At 49.6% G+C, this 15,650-nt stretch overlaps 1 protein-coding gene across 1 annotated transcript in view; it reads left to right on the top strand.

The window, feature by feature from the left end:
* Positions 1-6,738, top strand: part of RAB6A (RAB6A, member RAS oncogene family) — a 25,605-nt gene extending 18,867 nt beyond the window's left edge. Inside the window, 3 exon segments of the mRNA XM_009997978.1 lie at positions 2,630-2,696; positions 6,412-6,530; positions 6,532-6,738. Of these exon segments, the coding sequence (XP_009996280.1) occupies positions 2,630-2,696; positions 6,412-6,530; positions 6,532-6,624 (279 nt within the window). The 3' untranslated portion in view covers positions 6,625-6,738.
* The last annotated feature ends 8,912 nt before the right edge of the window (positions 6,739-15,650 follow it).

Raw genomic sequence — 15,650 nt, 5'->3', positions numbered from 1 at the left:
AGCTGTTCAGCATCTGGAATTTTGACATGATCTTTGTTTTTTTGTTGTTGGTATATGAGGGCCTGAACTTTTCTGTGAGGCTGGGAGGCTCAGGATAATGGCAGGGGTTAATAGAAACTTAGATGGGGATACTAAGTTGTTTTGGTTTTTGGTTTTTTTTTTTGCTTTGAAAATTTTGGCTAAAATCAGCGAGATCATCAAGCTCTGAATTCCCAGACCTGTTTCCTTGTCTCAGTTCAGCTTTGGACGTGTGCCCACAAAGTGGGGTTGCTGTTGGTGAAAAAGGGGTGAGGATGCTGGGGATGGTGGTGAGGGAGATGATGGGAATGGTGAAAGAAAGCAACTTTGCCTTTTTCTACCTGTCAGTTTTGTCCTCTTCTCACATAAGTGTCTTCAGTCAGTAACAAACAGTAGTGACAGCACAAGTCAGACACCAACCAGAGTAGTGAGTTTGTTCTCCTGCCCTGCAAAGGTCACAGCCTCAGCTGAAAAGCCTGAGGGCCTCTTCTTGGTGAGGTTGGAAGGTACTTGTCAAGGTGACAAACCTCTCCTAATGTCTTCCCAGCATCGTGTGGACACGCGGGGCCAAATGTGCAAAAAGCACTTGGGCCCTGATCTGCAAAGCTCTTCAGGTGCCTCCATTCATCATAGAGACAGACCCGCAGTGGCTTGGCTCAGTTTTCTGTGGAAAGTGGGTCAGTGGGAATAAGTGGTTTAGCTTTGTGTCATCTGAGGAGAGGACTGGAGTCACGTGCAGTGCTGTCAGTTTGACACACTAAGGCTGACATCAGACTTGCACTGGGTGGTCTGGGACTCCCCTGCTGCTGCTGGGCTTGCTGTGGGGTCATTTTAGCACACTGATGGGTGGAGATGTTGAGCACTTGGAAACCTTTAGTGTCCTCTAGCTTGATCACAGGCAGGCAAGAAATTCATAGTAGTGACAATGTCTGCAATGGTGTAAAAATATTAATGTAGTAGATGGCAGATGTTTGTCTGGGTGTGTGCTGACTCCATCAATATGGGATCAAACCCTCCTAGCACTGCTCTTCAGAGGTAAGGAACAATTAGGTAGTTATTTGATAACCTTGATGAACAGTGAAGACTATTAATCCATCCATGAGATTTGTTCTGTCCTTCCCTTCTTCTGTGCACACACTTGCCAAGGCACAAGAAAGAGAAAATGTTGCTGTTGAAACTTGTGTGGTTTCTACCAACTGAACATGGTAGCTGCTCAGAGAAGTCACACTCAGCTGAAGGACAGCCCTTAAATTTGTTGTGCCTGTGCAAAACACAGACTATTGTGGGTTTAGGAAATTCAGGTGAAGTCCTGAGGATTAGTGGTGGGTGACTCTGTAGGCTCCATGCCCAGAGGGCTGGGGAAGAGGTGTGTGGTGAGAACCAGAAGTCTGAGTCTTGAGGTCAAAGGTATGAAATACAGGAGAGGGTGTCTGTTGCTCTTCTCCCCAGGAACAAGTGATAGAACAAGAGGAAGTGGCCTCAAGTTGTGCCAGGGCAGGTTTAGTTTGGATCTTGGAAACAATTTCTTCCTGGAAAGGGTTGTCATGGCCTGGCCCAGGCTGCCCAGGGCAGGGGTTGAGTCCCCATCCCTGGAGGGGTTTCCAAGCCCTGGAGATGGTGCTGAGGGAGATAGGGCAGTGGTGGCCTTGGCAGAGCTGGGGGAACAGTTGGTCTGGGTGATCTTCAAGGTCTTTTCCAGCCAAAATCATTCTGTGATTCTATGACGTGGCCCTGTCAATCTTACTTTTCAGTTTCCTTCAAGTGGAGTAAAACTCTGAACTGAGTTTGGAGCCAAGACCTTCCTGGGAATCTGGTGATTGTGAGAGGTAGAACAAGTGCTTTAGGATTGCAAGTGTACTTGGGACTGCTCCTGGTTTGTGTTTTATACCCTGAGTGTGGACATAGGATAATGATGGAGTTTTTGGGACATGGCTTAGTGGACATGGTGGTGTTGGGTTGATGGTTGGTCTTGATGGACTTAGAGGTCTTTTCCAAACTTTGTGTTTCTCTGATTCTGTGAGTTGGTACCAAAAGCTGAGGGCACTTAGAAGGGGACTGGGCAAATTCCTGAAAGATCCTTAGTCTGGTTCATAGGGAGCCTGAGCCACAGATTCTTGGACCCTGAAAGAAGATGCTTAGGGGGTTTCATTACAGACATCCCCTCTTCTGATGCTCTTCTGTATGTGACAGCTTGGTCAATATTGGTGACTGACTCCTGGATGCTGTGTTTGACTTCCTCATGTGTCCCTGCTTCTGTGCAATTCTCAGTGGAGGTGGGAAGGTCGAGTTCCCACTTGAGGTGGGGAAGTTGCTGGGGCCTGTGGCAGGTGTGGGGTGGAAATGCTGGATCCCAAGCAGAGCATGTTTGTAGAGAAGATAATGGAAAGGTTTGCTGCTTGTAGCCAGTAACATTTGATCTTCAATAACAACAAAAAATAATGTGATTTGCCATTTCCTGAGAATAAAGGTTATGTTTGGTGTCAGGCTTTCTGGTGTGAGCAGTGTAAATAGTCCTGAGGGCTGTACTGAAGGACTGTTTGAACTGTATCAACCAGGGTTGCACTCTTTCAAGTCTGATTGTTTTGATCTGTTCCCTGTGTGTTTTTTGCAGCTTTTCCGACGCGTGGCAGCTGCCCTGCCTGGAATGGAAAGCACACAAGACAAAAGTAGAGAAGACAGTATCCTTTATGGCCCTGGGCTGGGGGTCAGTGGGGGCAAAGCACTGCCAGGTGTTCCTGTGGACAAGGAAAACACAGGCCCTGAATAACAAGGATGAAGAAGGAGGGAGCAATATCAATCCTCACCCCTTGTTCAGCTTCTGGACATCCCAAAAGGAGGCCTGAGAGAGGGAATGGGGGCGAGTAACCTTGGAGCTGTTTGTTCTAAGGAAGAAGGCTTGGTGGATTAGGAGGATGGGACAAGGAGTGTTAATGGTGGAGGGCTCTGCTGTAAAGCAGGGGAGGTAGGGATGCTTAGGGCAATCAGGTGGTGTAAAAGTGAGGACAACTGAGTGAAAGCTGAAGGGAGGACAACGGGAAGGTGCTGAGAGTGGGGTCAAACATATCCAGGAGGTTTCTTTGCTTGGGGTTAGAGCAGGTTGGATGTGGAGAGGGAGGAGGAGACTATGGAGCTGGAGAAGACAGCTGCAAAGAGGCCTAAAACCCCCCCCTCTGTGGCTCTTGGAGATCTGACTTGTAGAACCCTAGAATGAGCTAAGTTGGAAGGGACCTCTGTAGGTCCCTTCTCCAACCCTCCTGCTCAAAGCAGGGCTAACTCCAAACTCAGGCAAATTCTCAGGGTCATATTCAGGGCAACTTCTGAAATCTCCAAGGAAGGAGATCCCAGAACTCCCAGGACAGCCTGGTGCAGAGCTTGACCCCAGGCAGCTCTGGGCAGGCATCTGCATGGTGTGAGGGAGGAGAAGACCCCAGTGAAGGGATCAGCCTTGGAGAAGGAAGTTGGTGTGAGGGATGGAGAAGGTATAAAACTTTCTTCATAACAAGCAGTATGGCTGAATCTGAGGTGCTTTTCTGGCCAGCTGGGTGTGTTTGGGGAGGACAATGAAGCCCATTAAGGTGCTTTTGTTGGGTGTCTGTGACAAAACTGTAGGAGTGGTTATGGTTGCTCAGCATAGCTCTGATCATGGAAGAAGTTCTGTGATAACTGAGCTGCTTCTTAACAATCTCTGCTCCACCAGAATACCCATTTCTGCTCTCTTGGATCAGAGAGGAAAGGTAGTGGAGAAGGTGGAGAGGGAGCTGCCTGCCTCCACAGCAGAAGTGCTGGATGGGAGGTGAGAATGGACAGAGAGCAGGGGAAATCCTGGCAGGTACTTCCAGATGGGAGCAAAGAGGGGTTGCATTGCATCTGGATTGAAAGATTAGATGAGATGTTGGAAGTGGGTGAGCTTTTCTGAGAAGAGGAACTTGTTCAGGGTTGTCTGGTTTATTTGCAGCAAGGATCATGTAGCTGGCAGCTGGGAAATGCAGGAGAAATTGTGCTTTGGAGGAAGGATGTGGCAGAAGTTGTAGGAGGGGGACTGAAACTACACCTGAGACCCCACCTAAAGCACTGTGTCCAGTTCTGGAGCCCCCAGCACAAGGAGGACATGGAGCTGTTGGAGAGAGGAGGCCCTGGAGATGCTGGGAGGGCTGGAGCAGCTCTGCTCTGGAGCCAGGCTGGGAGAGTTGGGGTGTTCAGCCTGGAGAAGAGAAGGCTCCAGGGAGACCTGAGAGCAGCTTCCAGTCCCTGAAGGGGCTCCAGGAAAGCTGGGGAGGGGCTTGGGACAAGGCCAGGGAGGGATGGGATGAAGAGAAAGGGTTTTAAAATAAGAGGGGAGATCTAGACCAGATATTAGGAAGAAATGTGAGACACTGGTCGTGAGACCCTGGTCTAGGTTGCCCAGAGAAGCTGTGGCTGCCCCATCCCTGGCAGTGTTGAAGGGCAGGTTGGATGGGGCTTGGAGCAGCCTGGGCTGGTGGGAGGTGTCCCTGCCCATGCAGGGGCATTTGAACTAGATGATCATTAAGGTCCCTTCCAACCCAAGCTCTTCTAGGAGTCTGTGATCTCCTGTAGAGCATCTTACTGCATAAGGGAAGGTAGGATTTGGGAAGCTGTGGATTGCAGCTGCTCAGGGACAAGCTTTGTGTGACAAGGACTCGATTGGTCAAAAATACTTATACAGGTCACTCAAAGGTTAATGAGCAGCCATCTTTATTAATGAGAGGATGGTGGCAGAACACACAGGCACTAGCTGCTGGGCCTTTGGTTTCTCTATCAGGGAGTTGGATCACGGGTCTGTAAATGGGAGGGCAATCAGGGCACTTGGAATTTGCCTCCCTGCAGGCTGCAGATAGCAGAAATTGAATGTGATTGACTCCCAGATGGCCGTGCCAGGATTAACCAGGGGGGATTTTCCAGAGGCTTTTTTGCAGAATATGGAGAGTTCAAGGTCCTGAACTGCTTGTGCTCATTGATGAAGCTGGCAAGACTCGATTTGCAAATCTCAGATTCATTATTGAGGTTTAGATCAACAAAACAAATGGACCAAATATTTGAGGTGATTTATTGGTCTTCTCTTTCCCTTTTTTTTTGCTAACCTCTGTAAAAATCAATTTCAACCCCCTAAAGAAAGGAGCTGGAAGTACCAGCTGTGTGACCTCTTTGCTTCTGTGTTAACTGTTAAGAGAAATACTGGAGGCTTGTGCTGAACAAGTGGGATTTGGGGATTAGTGTTCAAAGCTCCTCCTGTGAAGGGCTGCTGAAGTGTTGTAAGTGTAGGGCATCCGTTGGGAATTCAAGTGCCAGAAAGGAGGGAGCAGCGTATCAGGTTGGTTCAGAGCAGCCAAGTGTCCAGCAACCTTAGGTTCTTGTTGGATATTGGCTGTTGTTGCTAGGCATGAATTCAGGAACCCCTTCTCCAAACCCACCACTGACTCATGTCCTTCAGCACCACTGCCCTGGGCAGCCTAGGCCAGGGTAGTGGTGGAGTCTCCATCTCTGCAGGGGTTTCAAAGCCGTGTGGATGTGGTACTGAGGAACATGGGTCAGTGGTGGTCTTGGCAGTGCTGAGTTAATGGTTGGACTGGATGATCTTCCGAGTCTTTTCCAACCAAAACTATTCCATCATTTATTTGAAAGTGTGGATCTGTCTGGAGATGTTGATTAGACCCTTCACTGTATAGATCTTTAATCACTTTGGAACAAGAGGAGATCACTGGGGAGGAGCAGACTCTGGTTAAAGCCAAACATTTGGGTTATGGCTTGGTTTCTATATGTCCTTAAGGAGGTGCCAGGGCAAGAGAGGCTGCTGAGAAACTTGGATCTTTTAGCAGAGCCTGTAGAGACAGGACAAGGGGTGATGGTTTTAAACCAAAGGAGGAGAGATGTAGACAAGACACAAAACAGAAATTGTTTACCATGAGGATGCTGAAACACTGGCCCTGGTTGCCCAGAGGTGGGAGATGCCCCATTCCCGGAGACATTCCGGGCCAGGTTGGATGGAGCTCTGAGCAACCTTGGGTTTAGTTGAAGATGTCTCTGCTCACTGCAGGGGGCTGGGACTAGATGAGCTTTACTGGTCCCTTCCAACCCAAACCATTCCATGTTTCTCTGATCTGTGTTGTGGTTTGAAGCCAGTCTTTTCAAGAGCTTTTGAAAATACTTTTCAAGAATTTCCTTGGGAAATACTGAGCTGAAAACTCCAGTCAAGATCCTGCTCCTCCTCTTGCTTGGTAGGGGGAGAATCACAGAGTCATAGAGAATTCCAGGTTGGAAGGGACCTCAAGGATAGATGGTCTAACCTTTTTAGTTCATACTGTAGTTCATCTGAGGACAGTCTGAGACTCGAGAGACTGAGTTGGATCCCTTTTTGCCTTAACTCCTTCCTTCCAGTGATTGACATAAAACTGGAAAAGCCTCAAGAGCAGCCTGTCAGTGAAGGAGGCTGTTCCTGCTAATACCATGTGGCTTCTACCTTTCTCCAGAACATCACTGCTTCCCCTCCCTTTACTCTTCATTGACTGCAGTGTGAATATTGGCTTGAACCTTCCCCTTCCAGTAATAACGTATCGCAGTTCATCATCGCTGGCTGTCTCGTGGAGATGATCTATTAGCTTCACAAGCACACACACACACAAAGAAAATGTCAGTGTCTTCATTATTTATAAGAAAAAAAAAAAAGCCAAAATATTCCAGCATATTCTAGTTATAACTTAAAAAAAAAAAAAGAAAAAAATAGGTACAATTTCTTAATATTCGTTCCTTTTTTTAATATGTTATGATGTTGCACTTTGAAACGATGGGAACTGAGTAAGTTTTGGATGGGATTTAGAGGAGATGTATGTGCAGAAGAATGCTTGCAAATCTCACCCATTTGATTTCTCTAACCAACTGGAAGTGACCAGGCAGCAGTCAAAAATGCAAGCAGAGGTGGCCTGTGCTGAGGGGTAAATTCTTATCCTTAGCCATCATCATAATAATAATAATAAAACCCCAAACAAATTAAAACCAAGCTCTTAATCTTTTTGAGCAGAGATAGTCTGACTGGTTTTCAAACCCCAGGCAGGGCTTTCAACACCATGAAAGGCTCCTGGATTTTTTTTTGATAGTCCTTGCGGAGGCACCGTGGACACATTTCCGAGAAGGAATATGGAGACACACACAAAGTGTCCTTCTGAACAGGCTGAATGGCTTCTGGAGGATGTTTCTGGGGGAAGGAAAGGGTTGGATGTGCATTAGCAAAACACTTGCAGGGAACAGGGAAAGAATGTTTCGAGTGCAAGATGAGTTTTAAGAGCATTTCTTTATTGTTATTTTTTTTTCCCCCTTTTATGTAGAACACCAATGAAGTAAATGATTCCCGCCCGAGAGATGGGAATGTGGCATTTGGAGGAGAAAGCATTTTGCTTCCTTATTTTTTTTGTTTGTTTTTAAGGGGAAATATTAAGTGGATTCAGGACTGGCGCTAAAAGCTGCCAAAGTGGATTGAAACCTTGCAAATTTGTCAGGAAGAGGAGGGAGCAGCTGGATTTCCCAGGCTGAGCTCACAGGGAGAGAGGGAATTGTACCTGCTTTTCCCTAGCGTGGTCGTAGGTCGACTGGGGAAGGGGTATTTGCTTTGATCATACAGAAATCTAGTTGAGAGATTTTAGAGGGAAAGGAAGGGAGTTTAATAGGATGGAAACCAACTGATGATTATGCAGATTTATGCCTTTATTTTTTAGCAATTTTTTAATTTTCTGTTCAGTCTTCCAAGTTGGTTTAGTTTGGTTCACTAGAGCTGTATAGTTTGGTTAAACAACAAGTAATTTAGTTTTCTATTTAACTAGGCTCACAATTAACCTTTTTTTTTTTTTTTTGGTCTTTGATATTTATTTCATGGCTTAATTTTTTATTATTACTATGTTCAGTAATTTTTGGGGGTTTTGTTTTTGCTGAGGAATCTGTTTAGAGCTTTGCTGATGTTGCCAGATGTAGCTACCCAAGAAACACGGAATCGAACACACTAGAAGTGCACCCTTTTAATCTTTACTAGTCATTGTGAAGTTGCTGTGTAAGTTAATAAACCACAATTGTAAATACATTGTTTGCTGGGCAAAAATGGCTGAGTTACAGTGCAGGAAGGAATTTTTGAGTCTGTGTTGCAATTGCTACTTAAAGAAACAATTGCAAGCAAATATTCAGGCTCCTCCTTTGTTCTCTTTCTGCCCCTTCTACCATCTAAAATTAACCAACTGGGGAAGAGAGAGGGAATTGTTCCTTACCACCACTTTCACCAGGAAAAATGGGCATCAAAGAGTTGGAATTCTTCATTCCTGGAATGAATGCTAGACTCGTGCCCAGCCCTGGGTTTATAGCAGCTCTGCACAACGATAGCTGAAAAGGCAGAACGAGATGTAAAGTGCTTTTATAATGCAATATTAAAGGCAAGTTTTTTTGACGTGGCATGTCTTGAAATAAACATCAATGATATGTGACAAAGGATCATTCTTTATTTAAAAGAAACTCTTGGGGGGAAGGAAACCTGGCTGCTTTTCCTGTATTGTGCTGTTCTTAACTGTGCAAAAATGGTTCATCTTGCTGCTGGTTTGGTTTGTTGGGTTTTTCTTTTTTTCCTCTTCATGCAACTTATGTTGGTCATCATTTGGCTGTTTTCCACAAGCACATACTTTTTTGGCTTCTGGTATAACCAAACCCCTACGTTTCCTGTAGTTACAAGCTTTAAGCACTGGATTTGCAAGGAGCTGGCTTAGCACATTCTGGTTCCAGAGGATGAGCTGCTTTTAATGGAAGCTCCTTGTGGAGAAGCAGCTGCATGTCTGGGAGGAGGTTTGGTCAATGAGCCCCTTATAACTTGCTCTAAAAAATAAAAGGATGAGAAAGGAGCATGTCCATGAGCTCTGTGTGCAACACAGCCCAGTGGTTGCAGGAACAAGGATGAGTTGTCTGGCATTTTATCCTCCAGGAGAGCCCTGAGGTCTCCTCAGGACAGCCAGGTCTGTTTAGTGTATGTCCTTGCTGATGGTGCTTAACACAACTCCAGGACTCAATCCTGGCCTAGTCTCAGTTTTTCAGAGAAGAGACCCTTCCAAAGTAAGCATAGGACCAACACAGACCTTCATCTATTCGTTTTGCACCATCCATCTGTTGGGGTTTAGCTTCTGATTTTCTTTTGCTCCATCCACATGGCCAGTAGAACCACCCAAACCTTTTTTTTAATGACAGTTTTGTAAACAGTGAAGGTTTCTGCTCTGTTTCTTTTCTCCTCCCCACTCTGGCTTGATTGTTGTACAGTACATTATGCAGCTAATTCCATTTAACTCACTTTTTGTCTTGATACAAGTAGTTGAAGAAATTGTATTAAGGGGGGAAAAAAAAGGTTCCTTTTCTTCGTGTTGGAATGTCACTGGTACCTCAGCTCTGTTTGATAATATGGAACAACAACAACAACAAAAGAAATCCTAGCGCTTGAACTAAATAAATACCTGTCTCATTGGAAAGCTCTGGCTCTCTTCTATGTCCTTCAGAATGCAGGTTCGTGGGTGTGCAGGGCTGCTGCTCTGGGGGTTTGAGGTGCTGCAGGAGCCTTTTTTTTTATTTTTTTTTTAAGGGGAAGATGAAGGGTTTGGGTTGGTTTATATTGGAGGAAGGTGGTGGAATTGTGTGCTTACTGTCCCTCTGGTTCTGTACCATGTCTCTGCACTTGTTTCCAGCCATCGACAAGTGAAATGGAGGACGGGTCCTCCTCTATCTGCTGCCACTGTGCTTCTCTGCTCCTTTCTTGCTCTTGAAATCCAGCAGCTTCCTCCCTTCCCTTTCACAAAGGTGACTCGGTGAGCACGGGTGGACCAAGCCCACCTTCCTTGAGGAGGATCCTCTGTAAGGCTCCATCTTGCTGGTGATGGCTGCGGGGACGGGGAGGTGAGTACCAGTAACAGATTCTCTTTGATGGAGTTATCCTTGTCTACTATTCCAGGGAAATTACCTGGTTTGGTCTGGCAACACCAGCAGCCTTGTTCAAGCTCCTCTCTGTTAAAAGGACCTTAAACTATTCCAGGGAAATTACCTGGTTTGGTCTGGTAACACCAGCAGCCTCTTGTCACTTGTTCAAGCTCCTCTCTGCTAAAAGGACCTTCAATAAGTTGGTACTTTAATTTGACAAGGAAGAAACTTGATCTTGTAGCTGTGGAGATGTTGCTGGAATTGGTGATATGAGAACAGCCAAATGGTGAGGCTGTGTGGGGACAGGTCCCTGGAAGAAGCATTTGTTACTGGGAGGAGCATCTGTTCCTTGGCACCTCTAGGTTGTCCCCTGGGTGGCAGCACAGCTGGGGAGCTGCTTGAGGGAATGGGAGGGCACACCCAAAGAGGACACAGTCACCTCTGAAAAGTTGGGGTTTGGGTGAATCGTAGTAGGAGCTGAACCCAGGAAGCTCGATGAGTTGTTGTCTCCAGGGAGCACTGAGATGTCCTGCTCTGGGTTCCTCCTCACTGCTCCCTGTTGCTGATGAATTCCCTTAATGCTGCTGTTGCAGGTAGCCTGAGGGCTGTCACCTCAAATCCTGGTAGCTCAGTTTCCCACCTGTAAAAAGGGGCTGGATTAAACTGGAGAGCAGGGGCTGCTCCTGGGCAAGGCATGGTCAGGGGGCATCCATTGGCCCTGGTGTGGGATGCTGGTCCCACAGCTGCAGTGGGTCAGACTGTGCTCCCAACCTTGCTGGTTGTTATTACCTAGGAAGTCAGAGAGGGAGTGTCTGCCTTGGATTGAAGAGTGCCTCATGCTGGTGTTTGCTGATGGTTTCTTTGTCTGCTCCACTGGAAGGGTCAACTTATTTTTCCAGGCTGGAGGAGCTGCAGCAGCATCCATCCTCCTGACAGCGTCTGCAGAGCTGCTGCAGCAGCCAACACTGACCCCTCGCTGCACAGCCTGGCTTCTGCTGCCACCACCTACATCCTCATCAAACTAGACCCTGAGAGGGCTCTGCCTGATGCAGCAGCACCTTTTTCCATGCTGGGCATGTCCCAGCCCTGAAAGCCAGATCAGTGGGGGACGGGCAGGCTGCCTCTTGCTGTCGTGGCTGCGGCAGAGGCTGCCAAGGCTCCAGCAGGCAGGAAAGCAGCTGCAAACACCCAGACCTCAGAGCAGCCTCTGCTGCCTGCACTGCTGGGCTGGCTGCTCGGCCCCCTCCTCTGCTGCTCTGCCATTCCCTGAGCTGGGGTTTCCAGGCTTTGCTGCCCTTGGTTTCTCATCAATTTGTGAAAGGACCCTTTGTTCCCCCTCCCCACCCCTCTCTTTAACCACCTTTTTCTTCCCCACCCTGGTCTGAACGTGCATCCAAGTCAAACCCTGCATTTTATGAGGAATTTGGGATCCTTTTGTAGCAGCTGAACATCATCAGCTGCCCAGGCTGATGCTGTAGGCGTGTCAGGAGTTAAATGCTGGCTGAATTGCAATGACAGGAGCAGCTCTGCCCGTTCCAGGGAGGATGAGAAGCAGGGCAGGGCTGAAGGCAGCTGGGTTGCTTCCTGGGTTCGGAAGGAGGAGGCTCTTGGTGAGTGTTGTTCCTGAGTCAAATCTTCCAGGCTTGCCACCTGTTCGTGAGCTTTTTTGGATATAAATTAAAGCCATTTTGAGTGTTTGCTGTTGGCCACCTGGAGAGCGCGTCTGGAAGGATTGTATTAAAGGCTTGATTAAAGTTGCTGCTAATTAAAGCACTGAAATGGCTCTGGATCCCCCCCTGCCCAGCCAGTCCATCAGCAGCGCCGCGTGTCCTTGGATACTGGGTGTTGGAGGGAGCAAATGGTGCTTATTGATGATCCCAAGGCTGTTGGTGGATTTGACACTGACCTTTCCCATGTTTATCCAAGCTCAGGAAGAGGGGAACGAGTGGAAGTTCGAGGCTTGATCCTGACATTTGCCAAAGTGTGGCAGCTCATGATGCAGCTGCTGTATTTCCAGATAAGTGGGTTTTGATCACAGCGAGGGTCAAGCAGCCTCCAGCCAGTGCCTTTGCTGTGACATTTGGGGACTGATCTTAAAAGGCAGTTTGTGGACACTGTGTAGACACTGACCCCTTAAACCCGGTCTCACCACGTTAATCCTCATTTTGGGGAGTTTTTCAAGTCATGCTGGGCTTTGGCCAATGTCTGGGGCTTCAGCATCTCTCATTGCTGGAAGAGAGGGGTCACGCAAGTCTGGATTTGAGTTGGGAGTTGAGTGGGTCAACCCAAATTTCTTTCTCAGCACTTCTTGTCCCTTTGGTCCTCCACAGCCTGGGTTTCAGTTGGCACCAAAAGCCCCTGAGAAGCCCCTCTCCTACAGACGAAGACCTGAGTGGAAAGGAGACCAAGCCAGGTGGTTTTGTGGTCGATAATTTCTGCTCTCTATGCTTCCAAATTTATTTTTAACCTGTTTTAATTGCTTCTTTGTTTAGCTTCCTAGTGAGGGGTCTGGCTGCCATCAGCTTCTCCCACTGATAGCATGAAGACCCCAGGAATCACTGCTGAAGGCTCCTGCTAGTCCCTCACTGCCATTCTTGGTGGCTTTGCCTGGATCTCTTGGTGTCCCTGGATCTTCAGGAGACTGGCACAGCCCTGCTCAGTTGGAGAGAAGCTGGATCAGCCCTGGGATGTTCAGGTACTGCAGGGATGGGGAGCGAGAGGGGGTCTGAGCTGGGGAAAAGGAGCTTTTTTGCAGGTCAGGAGCTCGACACAGTGTGGGAAGGGGAGGCAGCTGCCAGGACATGCTGCTCTTGATGAAGCATTTCCAGATGTTTCCCTCTCCAGGCATGTCTCACCCCTGAGTTATGCACTTTGTGTGGTAATTACCTGCCAGTGGCTCCTGGCCAGGCACTGGAATGGGCTTGGCTGGGAAGAGCTCTGGCTTTTCCCAAATCTGCCAGCTCCCAGGATTTCTGAAGTCCCTGGGAAAAGAGGGCTGAGGTGGTGTCCCCCTACTTGGCCTGTCCCTACAGCTGCCTCTTCCCTCCCCAGCCCAAACCACCTTGCACCCCTGGGTTATGCTGCTTGAGACTCAGGTGCTTTGTTCCCACTGGGGCTCTGCATCCCAGGCTGCTTCGTTAGCAGCCAGACGTGCTGCTTCACTTCCCAGCAGATGGGATGGCACCAGGGAGGCTCATCAGCATTAATTGGTGGTGGTGGTGGTGGCAGCTGGGGTCATGCACAGCCCTGGAGCTGAACCAGGCTCAGCCCTGGTACCAGGGGGCTCTGAGAACAGGAGATGGGTGGCCCTCCCCAGTTGGCCACGCTCTGGGATGTCCCATCCCTCTGTCCTACAGCAGGTCCCTGCTTCCTGCTTTGTTCCCAGCCACCTGAAGGAAAGGGTTGTTGTTCCCAAAGCCCTACCTTTGGGGTGGAGGTGAGGGCCACCCCACAAAGGGTCTCCATGTCCTGCAGAACCAGGTTTGGGTGGAGGCAACGATGGAAAAATACAGGCCAAGCATGGATGCAGGAGGGAATGGGGCCCAGCGCTGCTCAGGGACCCTTCCCCACCCGATGCGTGTCCCAGAAGCCGTCGTGGGGGTTTGTTGTTTCATTTCTCTGTCCTCCCCTGCCCGTTGCAGCGGGAACAGCCGCGGGGCTCTGAGCACTGGGAGCTGCGGGCGCCCCCCGCGGGATCCGGGAGAAGGGATGAGGACACGGGAAGGGTGGATGGGGACGGATCCTCCTCCTCCCGCGCCCCTGGAAAGCTGGAGCTCTCCCGGTGGGAAACGTGCCTCGAGGGAGAGGCCAGAGGGTTGGGGGAAGACTGAAGTTTTGGCTCAGAAGATGCGGGATTGTTTCTAAGAGCAGGGGCGGGCTCTGCTGATCTGCACCTTCAAGTCACCGATGCTTTTAAACCACCCCCGGGGCTGGGGGACCCTGCCCGGGGGCAGCTCGTCCTGCACGCTCTGCCTCTGGGATGCAAAGGAAAGAGCTGCTCTGCCATCACGGGCCTCTGGCACCTCTAGCAAGACTTCTCGGGCAGCTTTTTTTTCCTTCTCTGCCTCTTCCGAGGCCATCGTGCCACGTTCAGAGGCTGCAAGAGGTGACGCTGAGACCCGGCGGCGCCGCTGCAGCCCCTTCTGGCAAGAAGCAGGAGGTGTTTTCAAGCCTTCCAGGAGCTCATCCCTCCCCTCGGAGCTCCTGGTTGAAAAGGGGGTGCAGGAGGAGCTGTCGACACCCACGTGCAGCTCTCAAGGAGGACCCAAACCTTCCCCCATCCCGTGGAGGTCCCCCCGGACGAGCAGCCCCCTCCCCATCCTCACTCACCCGCAGGCTGGGTCTCATTTTTCGCTGCCTTTATTAGACTGTGGATGGTGCTCTTTGCTTTTTGTCCCTCCAAAAAAATGGATGTGGTTTGAGGTGGGGGTAGGGAGGGGGCGGGTTTGCAGCAGCAGGGAGGCAGGGGAGGGCTGGAGGAGGATGAGGATGGTGGTTTTGGGATATCCCAGTCCCCTCATCAGGCACAGGGATGAACGGATCCAGGGCTCGGATGGCAGGAGGCTGGTGGCACTGGCACTGCTGGTTGGTTTGTTTGGTTTGTTTCTTTTTACTTAACTGTGTCTTGTTTGTAATTCTTGGTTTCATTTTGCTGGTGTCTCCAGGATCAATTGGTGCCTCTGAGGCCCCCTCCCCCTTCCCTCAAACCCTGCTCTCCAATGCAGCACAATAAAACATCAGCTGCCCCTTGTCCCCTGCCCTCAGGCCCACCCTAAGGGATCGTGTGTCCCCCCTCAGTCCCAAATCCCTGCTTCAAAGACCCTGACTTGGCTGCCAGAAAGGGTCCCTGCTGCCCAGGGAGAGCTGCCCTTGCCCCAGGTGATTTCCCACCTTCCCAAAAATCAGGTTGGAACTCAAGATGCTTCTGTGTCCCTCCCACAGGGACTGCTGCTGGGCTGGGGAAGCTGTGAGATTCCTGGGGCTGTTCCCAGCCCTATTCCTGGGGGTCTGGCCCTGATTCCCAGAGGTCTGACACCAATTCCCCAGGGGTTTAAGCCTGATTTCTCCAGCTTGGCCAGGTCCAGGGCACTGGCTGAGGCTGGAAGGGGCTGCAAATCCTGCAGAGGTTTTTATCCTCCAACCTCTCTCCCCAGCATTCCCAGTGCTTGCCTCCCGTGTCACTCCCACTCTGGTGCTGGAGCCTCCCCCCCCCTTTTTGCACCCCCCCCCAAAAAAAAAAAAAAAAGGCCTTTACAAAGCAGCTTCAGAGCCAGGGCTGCAAAAAATCATCAGCCATCTCCCCAAAAAAAGCTGTTTGGAGCAGCACCCACTCTCTCCCTCAGACCAAGATCCCAGGTATTTCTGCATCTGTTTTGGGGAACTGAGCTGGGACACTGCGCCCTCCCCACAGCCCCAGCAGAAACCCAGGCCCTTGTTGGATGGGAACCAGGTTTTGGGGTAGGATTTTTGGGGTCTCTGAAGCATGTGGGGTATTATTTAATGCAAAAGTCAGGGCTGGGAGCAGGGGTAGGTTTCGGGCTGGACCTTTGTCCCCAGGGTGAAATGTGCCGAGCAGGTTGTTTTCGGGAGGCTGAGGGTGGTTTGTGGTGGGTACCAAGCCAGGGGTGAGTTAAACCAGGCTGGGGGGGTGAGGGAGGCTGTGTTGGGGGGGTGATCTTTGGGTGGGGGTG

The sequence above is a fragment of the Chaetura pelagica genome, unplaced genomic scaffold (assembly GCF_000747805.2).
Source record: "Chaetura pelagica isolate M959 unplaced genomic scaffold, ChaPel_1.0 scaffold555, whole genome shotgun sequence".
In the NCBI taxonomy this organism is placed as follows: Eukaryota; Metazoa; Chordata; class Aves; order Apodiformes; family Apodidae; genus Chaetura; species Chaetura pelagica.
The sequence above is the reverse complement of the archived record's forward strand: the minus strand, read 5'-3'. Positions and strand labels throughout refer to the sequence as shown.